Raw genomic sequence first — 20,707 nt, forward strand, 5'->3', positions numbered from 1 at the left:
TATTGATGAATATTAGTGCGAGTTCGAGCCTCGCCACTATGTTAAATATATTCCATATATATTTGTTGAAACCAGGATTCGAGTTCCTGAGATATCTAATTTACCTAAATACATTTCGTAAAGGATTGAAACGAGACGACCGATATTATATTGTTATATCCTACAGATTAAACAACATGTGCATTTATTATAACTCAAACTGTGTTTAGAGTAAACTGTCTTGGAAATTCTGTTATTACTGTGGAGTGCAGGACTGCGCTCGTTGACCGGCGTAGAAGCTTGTAGACGCGCTGACAGGAACCTCGTACCAATTACCATGCTACCAATACCAAGGCTACCAGGGTTACCAGGGCTACCAGGGTTAGTAAGGTAAAGACATGTTAAGATGTTATGCTCGTGAGCGTAGTGAGCGGAATGAGGGAGCGGAGGCGGCGTGGGTGCTTATGTAACAGCGCGCCCCTCCATGCCGTGTAGCTCCGCCCCTTTCACTTCGCGCGCTACACATCGCGAATGTATTTATTAATCCAAATAACCAATCATGATACAGTGTTAGTTTTTATGATTAACTTATTCTATTATTAAAATTAGTAGCATGCAAGGGTAGTTTTATTAGTACATGCTAAGACACACAAAAGACAATACAACAGGCACAAAAATACAACACAAAAGCAAATAAAACACGACAAAGAATAAAAATAGAGACATAACTTAACCTATATGCGACAATCTCCCCCGCGTGTGCTAACACCGTCTGAGTGGACAGAGCATATGGGAATAAGCCTGGAAACTGGGCGACGTACTTCTCCTGCGCGGGTACGAACTATGGCTACTCTTACGTGGCCATCAGGGCCGGGAAAGAGTTGTGTGATTACACCTCTAGGCCAAGTTCCGCGGGGCATAGAGCCGTCGGCCACTATCACTATGTCTCCTTCGTGTAGCTTGTGCACCTGCTGATGAGCGCTCGACCGAGGGAGTAAGCTGGGCCGGTATTCCTTTATCCAGCGCCTCCAAAAGTGATCGGCCAAGTTCTGAGCTGTTTTCCATGACGATAGGGTCAACACGGAGTCGGTGAACACGCCTAGCGGCGACAGGGCGCTCGAACGGCCGATGAGAAAGTGGTTCGGCGTCAGAGCTTCGTCGTCGAGGTCTGGGTTCACTGGCGTCAGCGGTCTCGAGTTGACTATATGCTCGGCTTCTAGCAACAGCGTGTGCAGAACTTCTTCATGAGGAGCTCTTTCTTTCAGTGTCACTTTTAAAGCGGTCTTAACACTGCCCACCAGGCGCTCCCACGCGCCGCCTGCTGAGGGGTTTCCAGGTGGAATCTTCTTCCAGGTCATCTCGCGTTCGGACAGGAAGGGCTTCAAGCTGTCAGGCAGTGTTCTCTTAGCTTCCGCTAGTTCTCTCTCGGCGCCGTAAAAGTTAGTGGCGTTGTCCGAGTACAGAACTGTAGGCGCGCCGCGTCGAGCTATCATTCTTCTTAGTGATAGTATCATGGAGGATGCCGATAAGGAGGCGGCAAGCTCTAGATGTACAGCTCGAGTTGTGAGGCAAGTGAACAACACTCCCCATCTCTTTTCGCGGCGGCGGCCTATTGTAATATTCATCGGGCCGAACAAATCGACGGCGGCGGCAGTGAATGGCGGTTGATTCGCCTGGAGCCTCTCTGCTGGTAAGTCGCCTACGGGAACTTTGAGGGTAGTCCCTTTATAGGTCCGACACCATTGGCACTTGTTTGTAATATATCGTATTGTGCCGCGCAGCCCGATAATATAATATCTCTGTTTCAGCTCGTTAATGACGGTTGAGTGGTTGCCGTGATTGTACAGAGCGTGAAAATGATATATCAGCAAATTCGTGAAATCTTCCTTCGCGTGCAGCACTGGGATGTGGACGTCTTTGTCGATCCTCGCGTTCAGAGTGATGATCCCGTTTTTATCCAGCTTCACAGCGACCTTGTGCAGCGGTGATTTCTTAGGTAGCGCGCGCCCAGTTTCCAGCAACTTAATTTCCTCCGGGAATGACGCGTGCTGACTCCGACGAATGAGCAATATCTCCGCCAGTCTGATATGTTCATTGTTCATTTCTGTTTCCGTTTTCTTTTTGAGCAATAAGGCTTTGAAAGCCTCAGCGGCAACCAGAACGAGAGCAGTGACTCTAACTAAACGTTTAAAACGCGGAAACCTATTTATATCTGGTAGGTAGTCGAACGTTTTCCTAGTAACGCCTAGCGAGCAAACTACTTTCGCTGCGCGCTCTTCGCCCGTGTCTGCGACAGGCGCGAGCGTTTTTTCTACCGGCCAATAAGACTCGCTTTTCCGTATGAATTCTGGCCCAACGAACCACCGGTGGTCGGCCCCAAAATGCGCCGGGACGCCCCGAGTGGCGTCGTCCGCTACGTTAGCGGCACTAGGCACCCATCGCCAGTTAGCGGGGGTGGTAGTGTTTTCTATCTCAGCTAACCTATGAGCGACGTACGTCTTATATTTACGCGGGTCTGAGCGAATCCAAGCGAGTGCCGTCTTCGAGTCTGACCAAAAATATTTTTCCTTAATTACGTAGTCCGACTCTTTTATTATCGTATCTGCTAGACGCGTGGCTAGCACACAGCTCTGTAATTCCATTCGTGGAATGCTAACTACGCGAAGAGGCGCGACGCGGGCCTTTGCGGCTACTACTAACGCGGACGTACGCTCTCCCTCGGGCGTTATGCTAACCAGATACACGGCCGCGGCGTATATTTTTTCACTAGCGTCGCAAAATACATGCATGTGCGCTTCGCGGTTGTACGCGGGTACGTGTCTAGGAATTTCGAGCTGTTTTAACTGCTGTACGTTTTCTATAAACGAACGCCAGGCGGGCGCGAGCGTAACGGGAATGGGCGTGTCCCAACCGATCCCAGTGCGCCATATCTCTTGCATTAACGCTTTACCTAGCACTGATATGGGGCTAATGTAACCTATGGGGTCGAATATGGACATCGCACTACTCGTGACCTGCCTTTTTGTGGGTAATTCGCGGCCGTCGAGTACGTTTTCGGGCGTGTTCCTAAAATTCACGTTAAACCCTAACGTATCGCGTTTATGATTCCACTTTAAGCCTAGCGTGCGTTCGCTATCGCTAGCGCCTATGACCGTAGTCTCCTCCTTACTGTTGACTACGTCCGCGATCACCTCCGGATGATTTGACGCGAAACCTCGAAGTTCAAACGACGCGCGCATGTTCAGTTCGTAAACATCGTTCACAACGCGCCTAGCTTCCTGTTCGCTCATGTCGAGTGCTATCAACATGTCATCCATATACGTATTTTTGATCGTTTTCTCCGCAGCGATCGGAAACTCTGCACTATGTTCTTTCGCGTTTTCGTTTTTTACATACAGCGCGGTGGTAGGTGACGACGCTGAGCCGAATATTAGCCTTTTCATTCTATATTCCTGCGGCGGTCCGTCGCGGTCCTCCCCCCTAAAAACGAAACGTAAAGCGTCCCGATCCTGTTCCATAATCTCGATCTGGAGAAACATTTCTTTAACGTCCGCTATTACCGCGATTTTTCCCTCGCGGAAGCGAACCAATACTCCGAATAGCGACTCTAACAAGTCTGGCCCGGCCAGTAACGCGCTATTTAATGACCTGCCGTAGGCCATAGCCGCTGCGTCCCAAACTAGACGCATTTTTCCACGTTGCGGATGAAAAACCGGGAAATGCGCGAGATACCATGCCCGGGGCGAGTCGGGGGGCGGGGGCGAGTCCATTTTCTCCGCGTAGCCTTTCTCTAGCAAATTGTTCATGTGCTTCGAATACTCGGCTTTAAGATTCGCGTCGCGGTCTAATTTTCGTTCTAAACTATATAACCGTTTTAACGCCTGCGCGCGATTGTCTGGGAGAGTTTCGTCATCGCTCCGCCATAATAGTCCCGCTCGATACCTATTCTCCCCCGGTATCTTTTCGCACGTTGCCCTTAAAATATCTAACGCGCGTTGATCCGGGTCGGCCCTAGGCAGCTGTTTTGACACACCTAACGCCTCGATATCGAAATGCTGCTTCATTAATTCGACGGCTTCGTCGTCCGCGGTCTTAGGCCTAGCGTGCCCTACGAAATGTACCGCGGCGCGGGTCGTCTTATCTGGTCCGTGCAAAACCCAGCCTAATCGCGTGAGACTAGCTACGGGAAGATGTGGCGGTCCGCTAATAATCTGCCGCGTGATAATTAGATGCCAATTATCCTGTCCTATCAAAATAGTAGGCTTCGCGGGCGGATACCACAGCTCGTCTGCGATTTCCTTCAAGTGATCGCACTTGTCGACCGTACTACGCGGAACGCATTGCACGCCTACTCCGAACGTACTAATCGTAACGGCCTCCATGATTTCCATATGACGACTACAAAAGCCTCGAATAGCGACCTGCATAGTATACGAATCTTGATCGCTCACTACACCGCCTACGCCCGTGATGTCGAGAGGTTGACCTCTGACCCGTGGTGCGATTTTATCAGCGGTTTCGTGTAAAATTAACGTCATTTCCGCGCCTTCGTCTAGTAGCGCGAGGGTTTGCACTGTGCCTAACGGCCCAGATACCTCTACAGGAATGACTTTTAAATACGTGTGCGCGCACGAGATAGTATTAATTGCTCCCGTCCTATTACTACCGTTCGCGGGGGCGACCGCGCTTAGTCCGTGTAGTAACTTATGATGACCCGCTTCGCATTGGTTTACACCACACGCGACGTATTTGCATTTAACAGGTCGACGGTGAGTCAAGTCTAAACACCTAAAGCAGAGCTTCGAGCTCCTAACTAATTCCCAACGTTCTGCCACCGAGGCCGCGATAAGCTTAGGGCACGACACGTTTTTGTGCTCACTACTAGCGCATATGGCGCAAGCGTGACTTTGCGCGACGGGGGTGGAGTTGTACGTCTTAGGCTTCGATGAAGCGACCACGGGTTTTTTTTTATGTTCGCGGTGCTTCACTTGAGCTACTATAGGCGGATTTACTTTAGCATGACTTTTTCTATCGTACGTACGCGGACGTGCGTCGCGAGATTCTTCCGAACCGGTACTGATATCGCGCGTGTATTCGGGGCTCGACGCCCAGATGCCCTAGGCTCGTGCTCATATAAAACCGTATGCACGGCGGTTCTCAGTTTATGCGTCGGTTTACGGATAATGCGCTTCGCGGCTATGCTAATCTCGTTTAAAAACTCAGAGACCGCGACGAGGTCTGGGGAACTGGGATTAGCACGTCTGTATTTCGACCACTCATATCGCACTATTAAACTTAATTTGTCAACTATTTTATTGACCAATTCCGGCGCGTGTAGATACTTGTCCTGCCCGAGTGATTTTATTGTAGCCACGGCGTTTGCTACGTGCGCTGCGAACGACGCAATGTTACTATTGTCTTCTGCCAAACGTGGCATACGTTTAACACTATGCAATTCGGTTAACACTATTTCGTCCGGATCGCCGAACTGACGCTCTAACGCGTCCATTATCACTCGCGGGTCTTGAACAGTATACATAATCGATTTCACTGCCGTTCGTGCGTCTCCTTTGAGAGCACGCCTAATCCTACTCACGTTGTTTACGTCACTGAACATAGGCGAAGTGTCGTTGAATTCCGCGCGGAAAGCTATCCATTCTGTTACGTTGCCGTCGAAGCTAGGCAACTCAGGAGGTTTGTGGACTATCGGCGCGAAATGACTACCGTACGGTTTAGGACGCTCGGGCTTAACTTCAATTTTGCTAGTCGGCGCGGGAATGACATTCTCGGTTTTCGCGAGCTCCGTATGCCTAGCCTGTCGTTCTACCCAACTCTTGGTGCGCTCGTGAGCAGCCGACGAAACGCTTGCACAGTCAGATTGCGCTTCACATTGCGCAATCTGCAACTTAATCTGTGCGGTTTCGTTCTGCCTCTGAGCAACAACCAAGGCGGCTTTACGAACTTCGAGCTCGGCCATTAGAACTGCTAACTTACTATCCCTTTGCGACGCGGCGCAACTACCTTTCGCGGACGCGGCGCGACTACCTTTCGCGGACGCGGCGCGACTACCTTTCGCGGGCGCGGCGCGGCTTTTACTCGCGATTGGTTGCCCGACCAATGTGCCTTCACGACTCCTAACCGTGTGGTCGAATTCTACGGATTCGCTATCACTGACTATACGCTCTTCGTCTGGGTTGCCGCCGGTGCCTTTGCTCCACGTATTTGTCTCCGCCGAGGTGGTGAGACCCGACGACGGAGTCGGATTTGACGACGCGGGGGCAACCGTGCCCGGTTTATTGCGGGGACGAAGGTTTCTTCCTGCTTCGGACATCTTTTTCTTCTCGTACTCTTGCTGTCTTCTTTTTAGCACACGCGGGGTCCCTAACTATCACTGACCTACCTATCGCCTATGTGCGGACGCTACAGAACGCAGCGTCGACACCCCTAAGCGTAGATCCCACGATGCGCCGAATCTCCCGTAATGGCGAGGTGCAATGCCTATTACGTTCGAAAGCGGCGTGATGACGTCACCATGTGACGCATGCAACTAAAGTTGCCAGGATACGTGAGCGGAGGACGAGCCTACAACGCAGCACGATCCGACCAGCAAGCTGGTAAAGGTAAGGTGAGGATACTGAGCCGAGGTGGGACAACCTCAAGGCGTCAGCGCGTACTTGTTTCTTTTTTCTGATCCGGCTCTCGAAGGACCACGATGTGGAGTGCAGGACTGCGCTCGTTGACCGGCGTAGAAGCTTGTAGACGCGCTGACAGGAACCTCGTACCAATTACCATGCTACCAATACCAAGGCTACCAGGGTTACCAGGGCTACCAGGGTTAGTAAGGTAAAGACATGTTAAGATGTTATGCTCGTGAGCGTAGTGAGCGGAATGAGGGAGCGGAGGCGGCGTGGGTGCTTATGTAACAGCGCGCCCCTCCATGCCGTGTAGCTCCGCCCCTTTCACTTCGCGCGCTACACATCGCGAATGTATTTATTAATCCAAATAACCAATCATGATACAGTGTTAGTTTTTATGATTAACTTATTCTATTATTAAAATTAGTAGCATGCAAGGGTAGTTTTATTAGTACATGCTAAGACACACAAAAGACAATACAACAGGCACAAAAATACAACACAAAAGCAAATAAAACACGACAAAGAATAAAAATAGAGACATAACTTAACCTATATGCGACAATTACAATTCCTAATGAATTATTGTATTGTTGTATTAAATAGAGCATAATTATAGACGTTATGTAGACATTGTATGTAGACGTTACATTAATAAGGCGAAGTAAGGGTTTAGCGGGTTTTCCCTTACTTCATGAGCCATTGATTTAATATATTGTCCCCGCAAAGGTATGGGCTTGACTTGTATTGTATACACTTTTGTCTTATAATTTATATAAATATTTCAAGTGATAAAGGCCTAAACTGTTTTCCTCAAGTACGTATTTCTGTAGTGTATTCAAGTTCGCATTCATAGATTTTTGATTTCATTTTATATAACGAATGCCTTATAGATTTCTTTGATAGGAACGCCCTATACCTTAATAAATTTGCGATAATATATTTCAATTTTATAAATCGCCATGTGCCTTTCCTTACAACTACCCCATATAGTAGCTCAGACTCCTTAGATTCATCTACACCTTAATCAATCTAATTTATTTAATTCTCTAAAGCCTTCAGCATGGTATTTTAGGTCCCCCAATACCATTACAGTTTTCACATTATCCGATCCGGTATCGGATGTCGGACCGATATCCCATACATTACAGGCGCCATCTAGGATTTTTTCTATTGAAATCCTTCCGACATCCTACATCCGATAAACGCTTCCGATAGTGTCGGATGTAGGTCCGATAAAACGCATTGTTCCAAATCAATGAAGTATGATTTTGTATCAAAAAATATTTAAAAAATGTTTTATATTTAATAATTATAAGCACTATATTCCAAATTATTATATTGTAAAATTAAAATAACGAACATAAAAATTCTTACGAGTGTCAGGCAAAATAAATAATTTTACATTACACAAAAGATGAAAAAACTAGTATCCGCAATTCGGACCGATGCATTACAACCTTTTTTTTTTCAATGGAAATTATCAACTAATTTGAATTTCGTTCATTAACAGCTGTTTAATAGACGCCATTTTTCAGTCACGCACACTACTACAAACGTATACCTACATTATATACGCACACAAACAAATATTATCGGCCGATAACTGGCGGGGGTCCGGAATGGCAAAAATGGTCGGAAGCGTCCTGCCTATATCGGCAGTTCGATGGTGCCTCGGACAAAAACTGTTGTAGTAGAGTGCCATCGGCATTCAATCCGCAATTTTTGCGTTTTATATCGTTTTTTAGTAATAATGATCTATTAAATACATAAATGAAGACCTGGAAGCGCATAAATCTTACATTTTACATCCTTCCTACATCTGATATCGGATCGGATAATGTGAAAACGGCCTTACTCGAATATTGTAATTTGTATTTATGATTTATTAAAAAAAAATGTTTAATTTCATCAAATGGCATCAAGAAGCTTGCCTTTCATTGGCCTGTGAAAGCACTTGCCATGACGTGGTCGTAAATAGGAATATGAACGCAGTAAGGGTGCAACTTGTCTCGCTTCCGTGGTACTTGTAACAGTCATGAGTGTCAATAATAAAATAACGGCCTGTCAATAAAATGTCTTTTAGATATATGCAGTACTAGCTTTTGCCCGCGGCTTCGCTCGCGTTATTAAGAGACAAAAAGTAGCCTATGTCACTCTCCATCCCTTTAACTATTGCCACTTAAAAAATCACGACAATTCGTCGCTCCGTTTTGCCGTGAAAGACGGACAAACAAACAGACACACACACTTTCCCATTTATAATATTATATTATATATTATATAATATAATACTATACTATATACCAGTGGCAGCTCATGAAAATTTCTGCTAGGCAACACTGAGCAAAAAGAAACCTACTTTTACATTAGGTACTTTACTAGTAATCAATTTTAGGCAAGCCTGTGGGAATCGGCTTGTATGGATCAGGCGCTGCTGCTATATACTATACTATGGATGAGTGTATAAATCTTGTATCCGAAAGATAGCATTTTGGATACATGATAACATTTTTGTACCCGTTAATCTCAAAAACAATACCTACACTAGGTACCTATCATTATTTTCTGGAGTAAAGAGAGTCTTCCGGATATTGATTAGAACCTCTTATGTATTACAAATTGGATGTAAGCTTACGGTACGACATGAAATATAGATTTAACTTAAATCACAGTAGTCGCCATAACATAATATTATGTAGGTATTACGCCACCATAGTACCTATATTTTAAGAGCGCCTCTGTAATTAATCCTAAGTTGGGTTACCTATCAAAAAGTCGAAAATTGTAATGTCGATTATTAGTAGCCCGAAAACGCTTCCCATTTTATTAATTGGCCTAAGTTTTGTTTGCCCGAAACTACTTTTCCCCTATTATTATTTTCCCGATTCTTATTTCGGTGTAATTTTGTTTCGCTTATGATTCGAATCAACACTTATTAAAATTCCTAAGAATCATTTGACAACTACTTTTTGTCGCGTAAAATTTTTATTCCGAAATATTATTTAACAGCTATATCAAAAGTTCGAAATTCGAATTAACACTTATTAAAATTCCTAAGCATCATTTGGCAGCAACTTTGTATGGCGTATAGTTTTATAATTCGAAATATTATTAAGCCGCTATATCAAAAGTTCAATAAATCCTTAATTTTCTAACAAAAGTTTGTTCTCGACCGACCCTCACGGTCGCAGTTTTTACTTGACCTATGAGTCCTTGCCATAAGAGTTTGTGGCAAAAGTTTGTTTCTGTAGGGTCGCAGTTCTAACCTAACCTAACCCAATTTCTTACAAATGTTTGTTTCTGTGAGGGTCGCAGTTCTAACCTTTTTTTTTTTTTTGACGCAGAGGAAATGCATTACGCATCCCCCCGGGGCCTGGGGGTGACCCGTGAGTGGGGGGTATGTGGGACTATCTCCTCCAGCAGCCTTTCCGCTAGTCGGAAGGGGGGGAGGAGACTACCCACTAAAACCTCTGCGGCGTTGCCACCACTTGTCGTTGAATAGGGACGCCGAGGGAATGTCATAACATCCGCGACGCCCCCGACTGTCCCGGCTCACAGTGAGCCGGCACACCAGCACCAAAGGAGAGGGGGAACCGCAACGCTCGGAACCCCCTCCTAGGCGTGTAGGGTCAAGATTGAGGGTCCCCTACCCTCTGCCCTACTGGGGAGAACGCGGTATGCCCTGGCATACCGCGCGCGTCTTCGCCCCCTTCGTCTGCGCCGGAGAGGAAGCGCATCTTCCCTATCCTCGCGCTCCCTCTCCGAGGCCTCCTTCTGCGAAATGATTACTTCGCAGAAGGAGGCAACCACATCCCAGGATCTCTCGTTTCGCAACATGGCCGCCACGACGTTGCCAAGCGAGAGATCACCCGACCCCAAGTCCGCCACCAATTCCGCCCTTTCCACAGCCCAGCGGGGACACACCTCCAGTGTGTGCTGGGCCGTGTCGTCCATCTCCCCGCAGTCGTGACAGACAGGACTTTCCTCTCTACCAATTCGGTGCAGATAATGACCGAAACAGCCATGTCCGGTCATTATCTGCACCAATCTATAAGTCAGCCTCCCATGTGTCCTGTCTGCCCACGCCTCAAACGAGCCGAGGAGGGCCCCCACCGTTCGAACCCCATAAGGGCTGTCCTCGAGGTCAACTCGCCATCTCTCCCTTACTCTTCGCTTTGCCTCCTCTTCGGCCGCTCTTGCTTCATCGGGAGCAGGGTACACTCCAGTTACCCTGCTTTCGACCCTTCTTTGGTGCGCCTCAGCCAGTCTTTCGGCTTCCAGTTCCCACGGCGGTGTGCCGGCCAAGGCGCACGCAGCCATCCATCCCACCGTGCGGTAGGCCCTGCACGCCCGTTGGGCAATAAGCCTTTGAGGCCTCCGCAACAGCGCCTTATTTGACGCCCCGAGCCTATCTACCCATATCGGGGCGCCATAAAGGGCCATGCTTTTGGCCACTCCAGCGTACAGGTTTCTGCACGCGGCAGAGGGCCCTCCGACATTGGGCAGGAGTCGGCCCAGGGCTGCCGCCGCCGCCACGATCCTCGGAGCAAGTTGGCGGAAGTGCTCCCCGAAGTCCCACCTGCGGTCCAGAGTAAGGCCCAAGTAGTTGATGTGAGCCCTAATCTGGACCGCTTCGCCTTGCACTTTTAACACTTGCACTTTTTTGCTTTTTTTTCTGTATGGTCGCAGTTATAACCGAACCTAACCCACTTTTCTAGCACAAGTTTGTTTCTGTATGGTCGCAGTTCTAACCTAACCTAACCCACTTTTCTAGCACAAGTTTGTTTTCTGAATGGTCGCAGTTCTAACCTAACTATTGAAGAGTAATAAGGCGCAGTGGATTATCAAGGAATATATTTGATTCACAAAACCAGATGAATGACGGTTGATTGTACAGACATTACAATAACAACGGTTTCATAGCAACCTACCAACACTTCCTCTCAAGCAACCATCCATCATCATGTGAACATCCACAGTATCATCAAGAACTCAAGTCTAAACCTAAACCAGTCACACACCTTTCAAACTTAACACGGGGCAATGGCTTGGTTAAGACATCAGCCAAGTTATCTTCAGTAGGAATGTACTCCAACTGAATCAACCCCTCATTGACGCAGTGACACACGTAGTGGAATCTAATATCCACATGTATAGTGCGTCGGTGAAAAACGGGATTGTTCGCCAACGCCATAGCGCCCTGGTTGTCTACAAACAACTTGACTTTCTCAGAGCTCCCTCTATTGATTACGTGACTCACTAACCTCTGGAGGTATACAGCTTCCTTGGATGCTTCAGATAATGCGACAAATTCCGATTCCGTTGAGGAAACCGAGACGCAAGTCTGCTTCCTGCATTCCCAAGCTATCAGATTCGGGCCAACTTGAAATACGTATCCCGAATAAGACTTTCTGTCCCTGATGTCGCCTCCCCAGTCAGCATCAACGTAACCTGTAATGAAATTATCGTTACGTTCACCTTTTGACTTCGTAAATATAAGGCCTAAGTGACACGTTCCCTTTAGGTAACGTAGAACCCGCTTAGCCGCCTTCATATGTATTGATCGGCAACATGAATTGTATTGAGCTAAAAAGCTCACGGCCGCCGAGATATCGGGCCTTGTGTTGCATGCCAGGTAATTCAATGCACCAACCAACGACTGGTATCGTAATTGTTCTTGGCGATCCAACTCCTCACCACCCCCATCTGCCAAAACCTTATGCAGATCCAGTTCCATCGGAGTCTTCACTGGTTTGCATTGATCCATACCATGATCCTTTAGAACGGTCTCGACAAACTTCCTCTGATGTAGGAACAACGTACCTTCTTTTCCTCGTTCTAAACTCATGCCCAAACACTGCCGAGCTTCCTCTAAATCCTTCACTTTGAAGTGATTCCGCAACCCGCTCAACAATTCAATTTTACTATTAATATTCTTAAAGAATATTATAAAATCGTCCACATAAAGACAAATATAAATATCGTCTTTAAAATATAAGCAACAATCGTACTCAGAACGTTTAAATGACATTGACAGCAAAACATCATTGACTTTTTCGTTCCACGACCGACTTGCTTGTTTAAGGCCATATATTGCCTTCTGCAATAAACAAACTCTATGTTTCTGACCTTCGCTGTCAAAACCTTCCGGTAATCGCATAAAAACTTTTTCATGTAAATCACCATTCAGAAATGCGGTATTTACATCGAAATGATGCACCTGTAAGTTATTTTCAGCAGCCAACGCCAGCAATAACCTTAGAGTTGATCTTCTTACGACGGGAGAAAACGTTTCAAAATAATCCACACCGTATGACTGCGTAAAACCTTTAGCGACAAGTCTGGCTTTATATGTCAGGTTTCCATCGGCGTCGTACTTGTACTTGTAGACCCACTTGTTTCCCACTACCTTGGCTCCTGGCGGTTTCTCAACAACCTTCCAAACGTCGTGTTCCTTCATGGACTCCAACTCACGTTCCATTGCCGCTTGCCACTCATGACTGTCAGGTCTTTGTAATGCTTCCCTGTATGATCGGGGCTCTTCCTCTACATTGCAGGTACTATTATAGCAATATAGCCCGCTCTGTGCCTTATGTAACCTATTCCGTAAAGGATACCTAGGTTCTGCCTCAATCTGCACAGCTGCACCTGGCTCTTCGTTACGTCCACAGTTCTTCCGGAATCTTCCCATTATTGGCACTATGAGGTAGTCTGTTCTTGACGTATACCGCTGTGTTGCAAGCTTCCGCCCAAAACTTCTGATTCAAACCTTTATCCATGAGCATAGTCCGTGCCATCTCCGTAACCGAACGCTGGGACCTTTCCGCAACTCCGTTCTGTTCAGCTGTGTAGGGAACTGTTAACTGGTGCCGTATTCCCTTACTGGAAAGAAATGCATTAAATTCTTTATTTACAAACTCCGTGCCATTGTCCGTTCTCAGTCGCTTGACTGTCAACCCGGTCTCATTCTCCACATGTGTCACAAAATCCTTGAAGCAACTTAAAGCCTGTGACTTTTCCTTAAGAAAATATGCAAACATTTTCCTAGTAAAATCATCCACAATGATGAACATGTAATGAGCACCCCCATAAGAACGTTCCGACATTGGTCCGCACAAATCAGCATGTACTAAGCCGAGTTTGTCATCTGCTCGTCCTGCTTCACCCTTTGGAAAAGGTAATCTATGTGCCTTACCTCTTATACAAGCGACACAAGGTTCCATTACGCTTTTACCTCCAAGCTCGATTTGTGGAAGCTTCCGTAAATCGCTCAGATTCACGTGCCCAAGCCTCCGATGCCAAAGCGCCAACGAGTCCTCAACTTGAACTGTAGCCAAAGCCCCTTCTACAACAGGAAAACAATCATCCAACCTATAGATACCTGAGACTTCACTAGCAGTCAACACAAGTTTACTCGTAACTTTGCCAATCGACTGGTGAAACATCTTACAACCATCAGAATCAAATAACACCTTCCACCCATTCTTTACCAACTTCGATATCGATAAAAGATTTACTTTCAAGTCGGGTACATAGTAACACTCTTTTATAGGCAACAAAACTCCTTTTAAACTTACCATAATGTCACCCTTACCCTCACTTGACATTTTGTCATCATTCGCACATGTCACAACATTCTTATCAGTTATCATAAAGTCTCTAAACCAATGCTTATGAAAACTCATGTGGTTCGATGCTCCGCTGTCCAGATAAAACGCCGCGGGGCTGAAGGAATCGTGTACCGACAGTGAACAGTGTAATGCAACTTTCTTCGACTTTGAAGAAACCGTTGATACGCCTTCGCCATCCATTTCCTTTACCAGCTTCGGGCAATCTGACTTCTTGTGACCTTTCTGGCCACACCTGAAGCACCTGAGCTTTGATACTGAATGCTGACCCTGTTTCTTTGCTACTAATGCCGAATTCGCACCCGAGGAAACTTTCGAAGAACTCTGGCCGGAATCCTCTTGTAACAGCTTCTGACGAACATTTTCAGAGGTAAGCTTCATACCTGAGTGTTCTAATGCCATTCGCAATGGTCTATATTCATCAGGTAGACCTCTCAATAGTACTACGGCTATCAAATCGTCATCAAAGCTCTGATTAATCTCTTTCAGCTTCTGAGCGTGGCTCATCACGGATGCAACATACTCATGCATAGACTTGTGATTTTCTAGCTTTTCATCCAAGAGATTATTCATTAAAGATATCCGCCGGTTAATACCTTTATCTTCGAATAAAGCTGTCAACGCATCCCATACCTCCTTAGCGTTAGAAAGATTTTGCACATACGGATACAGATGCGGCTCCAGATGAAGACAAATCAACGTAAAAGCCTCCTGATCCTTCTCTATTTCATCAGTATCATCTTTCTTCGGTAGCGTTGACGTATACTTGAAACATTTCTCGCGAACTAGTAACATTTTTATTGCGAATTTCCATGACGTAAAATCTTCTAATCCGTTTAATTTGGTAACAGAAAATTTTGTAAACTGGGCCCATAACCTATTGAAGAGTAATAAGGCGCAGTGGATTATCAAGGAATATATTTGATTCACAAAACCAGATGAATGACGGTTGATTGTACAGACATTACAATAACAACGGTTTCATAGCAACCTACCAACACTAACCTAACCCACTTTTCTTGCTAATGTTTGTTTTTGTGAGGGTCGCAGTTCTAACCTAACCTAACCCACTTCTCTAGCACAAGTTTGTCTCTGTATGGTCGCAGTTCTAACCTAACCTAACCCACTCTTATGGTAAGGGTTTGTTTCTGTATGGTCGCAGTTCTAATCTAACCTAACCCACTTTTCTTAGCAAGTTTGTTTCCGTGGGGGTCACATTTTTAACCTAACCAATTTTTTTTTATGTTTCTATAAAATTATATTAGGGAAAATGACATGTCGATGCATGTCGCGTAGCATCGGATTTATGAAAACGTGGTTAACGAAACGGTTGTCAAATGATAAGATTGGCAACCGTTCTTCTGGTTATTGAGTTTCTATAAAATGATATTAGGGAAAATGACATCTCGATGTCACGTAATATCGGATTTATGAAAAGGTGGTTAACAAATTGGTTGTCAAATGATAAAGTTGGAAACCATTCTTCTGGTTATAGAGTTTTGGGAAAACGATAATGTGGCATAGCAAACTAGCGACATTTTAAAAATATGGTAAACAATGTATTTGGATTATAAAAATTCTGTCAACCGTTTTCGGACAAGTGATAATCGGACAATGGATTTTCGAAACATCGATAGGTTACCCCTAAGTTGGTGTCATATTATAAAATAATAATGTAAGTTATTTCAAACGAGATACCTATATACCTATTTGAAATGAAATGAAATGAAATGAAATGAAATGAAATATTTATTTTCCAAGTAGGCATATTACAATGCGCTTATGAACGTCAAATAAAACTACGCCGGCTCTAACCCTACGCCTCAGCCTCGAGAAGATTTCAGTCCCCCCTCAGTTGGAGGAGGGTATCCACTATGGGACCGGCAAGAAACTCGGCGGGCCACTTCTTTTCAAAACATTACATCTTATAATTAACATGCATTAAAAAAAACAAGATACAATTTAATAAGCAAAAGTATTCATAAAAAAAAATATTAACACAAGAAATTATACAAAGTACAAAGCTATTATGATTATTAATAAGAGATGTTAGAGATGTATAGAGTCTCTAAGTGTCAAAGTACATCTAAAAAAATTATACATGAAGAAAAAAAAACGAATAACTAAAATAACTTTAGAGTTGTAAAAGACTCTTGTTGTCTTAAGCAAAGGAAAAAAATATATATATATATATATATATACTTAATCTACTTTTTTCCTTGGAGATGTATATGGTCTCCAAGAGTCAGAAAGAAAATAAACAAACAAGGACCGAACAGAGTGCCTCAACGTAATCTCATTCAAAATTAATGTTACGTAGAATAGCATAGCCCCTATTAGCTGAAACAGACCGGTCTTCACAAACAGCACCCGTTCACGAATATGGCGCGCATCTCAGCCATCGCCTCCCTCAACCTTCATTCGGGAAGGTGGCGACCCGATCAACGACGTCACCGTAAGCAATTTCTTTTTAATCGGTAATATTGTAAAGTTAAAGATTGTAAGATATATTGTGCGATTCTAGCAACGTTTATTATATCTTTATTATTTTAAATCAAAGTTGGTGATTCTACAATCTCTATCTGGCATGAAATGAGTACACTGCGTGCATGGTTTCAATAACATATTTCTGAGAAAACACTTGTTTGGTAGGTTTTCTTTCCCGACCTATGAATTTGCTGTCTTCCTCGTGATATACTGACATTTTATACATTATTAAAAAGAAGCGATCATTTACTTTCTCCGATTTTTGTAAAATTGTCGCACAAATATTTATACGTTTTTATTATTTATCTACGCATTTCTTTCACAAGTTACTAAAGCATTTACGAAATTTCTCTTTCTCCTCAATGGAGACTCCCGAGGGTTCGAGTAGTTGATTTACATGACAAAGCGTTTTGGCGCGGCAAAGGATTTTGCGATAAAATCTATGATAATATTTATTTTTATCAAATTCGACAAAATTGTGTAGTGAAAAACGGGAATTTATAGGCAAGTTTAAGAATAACACTCAAAGTTATTTCATGAAATTATATTATTTGCCAAAATTCATTATTATTGACCCGCACAGCTAAACTGTGGAATGAATTGTCGCCTGCGGTATTTCCGGACCGATACGACCTTCAAATCTTCAAGAAAAGAGCGTACACCCATCTTAAAGGCCGGCAACGCACCTCCAACACCTCTGGTGTTTCGGGTGTCCATGGGCGGCGGTGATCGCTTACCATCAGGCGACCTGTCTGCTCGTTTGCCTCCTATCCCATAAAAAAAAAAAAAAACACTTAAAATGAAATTCCTAAAATATACTAAATAAAACGCTAAGTTATGATTATGAGGATACCCGTGAGTGATATTGTATGAAATCGTTTAAATAGGTTTCGGCTATTTTTAACCCCCGACGCAAAAACGACGGGGTGTTATAAGTTTGACGTGTCTGTCTGTCTGTGTGTCTGTATGTTTGTCTGTCTGTGTGTGTGTCTGTCTGTGGCATCGTAGCCCCCGAACGGATGAACCGATTTCGATTTAGTTTTTTTTATTTGAAAGCTGTGTTAGTCGGGAGTGTTCTTAGCCATGTTTCATGAAAATCGGTCCACTAGGTCGCGGTCGGGGGTTTTTTCAAAATTTTAATTTTGTGGTTAGGTTATTGTTTAACTAAAGATAAGTAAGACATTAAAATTTTGAAAAAACCCCCGACCGCGACATAGTATACCGATTTTCATGAAACATGGCTAAGAACACTCCCGACTAACTCAGCAGCTAACAAGAAAAAACTAAATCTAAATCGGTTAGTCCGTTCGGGAGCTACGATGCCACAGACAGATACACACATAGACAGACACACAAACAGAAAGACAGACGTACAGACACACAGACAGACAGACAGACAGACACGTCAAACTTATAACACCCCGTCTCGTTTTTGCGTCGGGGGTTAAAAACATCATTAGGTACCCAAAACTCTCTTATAAGTAGGTTATCAAGTCCCTATTGTCTCTGAAATGGCACATTTCCACACTCCTGACGACGCCTACTAAAGCGAATACTAGTTAATATAAATTTTACTTTAATTTTGCCTTTAATCAATACCAACATCCTGTGTTTTCATGTCTCTTACCGTCATTGAAGGCTTTAAACGTTCTTTGTCATAGCATTTGCAGCCGCAAACCACCGTGCCAGCAAGTTAATCTGCGTGAATATTGATTTATTGCGAGCATTATAATGATACATTCGCAGGTTTGAGGCAAATCTGACGCCGTGCCTCACATTTGCAATGCTGTGCCTTTACCGTACCTACCGCGAGTTACTGAACTACATTTCTGTTATAAAACTCTGATATTGAGTTGTTACATATTTATTATTAAAACTTTGAATAAGACTTGAGGCATAATTTTAGAACCAAACGGGACTTAATCGCGTAAACACTTACATTTGACGACCGGTCTGGCTCAGTCGGTCGTGACCCTGCCCGCTGAGCCGCGGTCCTGGGTTCGAATCCCGGTAAGGGCATTTATTTGTGTGATGAGCACAGATATTTGTTCCTGAGTCATGGATATTTTCTATGTATATAAGTATGTATTTATCTATTTAAGTATGTATATCGTTGCTTAGCACCCATAGTACAAGCTTTGCTTAGTTTGGGGCTAAGTTGATCTGTGTAAGGTGTCCCCAATATTTATATTTATATTTTTTTATATTTATATTTGGCCCGACGTTTCGAACACTGCATTATGTTCGTGGTCAAATTATGCTAAAATTAAGTTAAATAAACCTTAAACTAGGTTCATCTGATCATTTTTATGCATTTACTGGTGAAAATGTAATGTACGGTAGTCCATACAGGTTGAAACTGTATTATGAATTCATTATGCGTTTAAAGTTTTCAGAAACGATATACATAAATAAATAAATAAAATAAAATAAATATTTGGGGACACTTTACACAGATCAACCTAGCCCCAAACTAAGCAAATCTTGTACTATAGGTGCTAGGCGACGATATACATATATAGATAAATACATACGTATATACATAGAAAACATCCATGATACACACACACACACATAGAACGCGAATCACGATAGCACACCAGCCAGCATAGCCAAAGTGACCATCGTTGACGCTACGTGGCGATTGAAACACAGTCTTGCTCTGTCGCGCTACTACAGAAGAGCGATAGGGGGAGCTTACGAAACGCTTTTGAGGCATAAGCGATTAGCCGGGTCCACACAGAGCGAGGCATGCCGCGACGCAGTGACGGTAATATGCTCGATGCTCGCGCGGCAAATGTTCAATGTAGACGTGCCTAGGTTGGGGCAGTAGCTCAGCCTAGGCAGTAGGCACGTCCACTGAACATTTTGCCGCGTGAGCACTCCAGCTGCAGTTGTGACGTTGTCTAGAGTCATTGACGATTGCCTCTGATAGCCCAAAACATACAAAAGCCTCAGTGCGTCCGCCTCGCCGCCGGCTATTCCGTGCGGCTCAGTGATTCCAGCCAATAAAACGAGTAATTATAATGACCGTTTTCATCTACTGATACACATAGTGTTTTATTACTGTTTTAAATGACGCCTGTGTGGTGACGGGTTAAGAATTTCACCACCCCCTTTCTTCCCGTGGGTGTCGTAGAAGGCGACTGTGGGATATGGGTTAAATTGTGGCGTAGGCGAGAGGCTGGCAACCTGTCACTGCAATGTCACAGTTTCGTTTTCTTTCAACCCCTTATTTGCCAAGAGTGGCACTGAAGCTTTAGTAGTTTCATGTGTTCTGCCTACCCCTTTATGGAATACAGGCGTGATTGTATGTATGTATGTAAATGTGCTGTACTTAAGACGCTAATATAAAAATAAATTATTCGCATTGTCTATCATTTGTCACAATGTCTGTCACGTTCTAACAAGTATTTTTTTTTTTTTTTACTGTAACGCACTAACACAATTTTATTAACAAAGATAGGTACGTAACACGTAAAAGGTAGGTAAAAATAAAAACAAACGACTGCATTATCAAACAATTTTGAGTACAAGTAAGAATGGCATTACATAATAGTATGGTCTACTCAATTTGTCGGGCCAATCGCACGGAGAGTTCCGTACAACCAATTTGTATGAAGTTCATGTTGTCGTCCGCGTGGACCCGCTCGTTTTACTCGATAGAATAGAATAGAATAGAATAATTTATTGAAAAAACATTGCTAATGTTACATATTGCAAGAACTGCATTTTAAAAGTATGTAACTTTACGGTTAGTAGGACAAATTTATTTTTTTGCTAAATAGACAAAGTATATCTACCTATTGATTATAAAGTTATACAAAACATGAAACGCTTGTGAAAAAGTTAAAAAATGATTGATCAGTAAAATGACAAAAACTGGCAATAACTACAATCAAAACTATTATTAATTCAAAGTTGGCAAAAAAATAATAATAATCAAAGTATCAGTAATTTAGTCTAATCTGTTCG

At 43.9% G+C, this 20,707-nt stretch overlaps 1 protein-coding gene across 1 annotated transcript; it reads right to left on the bottom strand.

The window, feature by feature from the left end:
- Positions 1-235: 235 nt before the first annotated feature.
- Positions 236-6,310, bottom strand: LOC125226556. Its single transcript, XM_048130551.1, has 3 exons — positions 5,576-6,310; positions 801-4,190; positions 236-301 (listed from the first exon to the last, which is right to left on the bottom strand). The coding sequence occupies exons 1-3, from the start codon at positions 6,308-6,310 to the stop codon at positions 236-238; spliced, it is 4,191 nt and encodes a 1,396-aa protein (XP_047986508.1).
- Positions 6,311-20,707: the final 14,397 nt, after the last annotated feature.

The sequence above is a fragment of the Leguminivora glycinivorella genome, chromosome 5 (assembly GCF_023078275.1).
Source record: "Leguminivora glycinivorella isolate SPB_JAAS2020 chromosome 5, LegGlyc_1.1, whole genome shotgun sequence".
NCBI classification, from domain to species: Eukaryota; Metazoa; Arthropoda; class Insecta; order Lepidoptera; family Tortricidae; genus Leguminivora; species Leguminivora glycinivorella.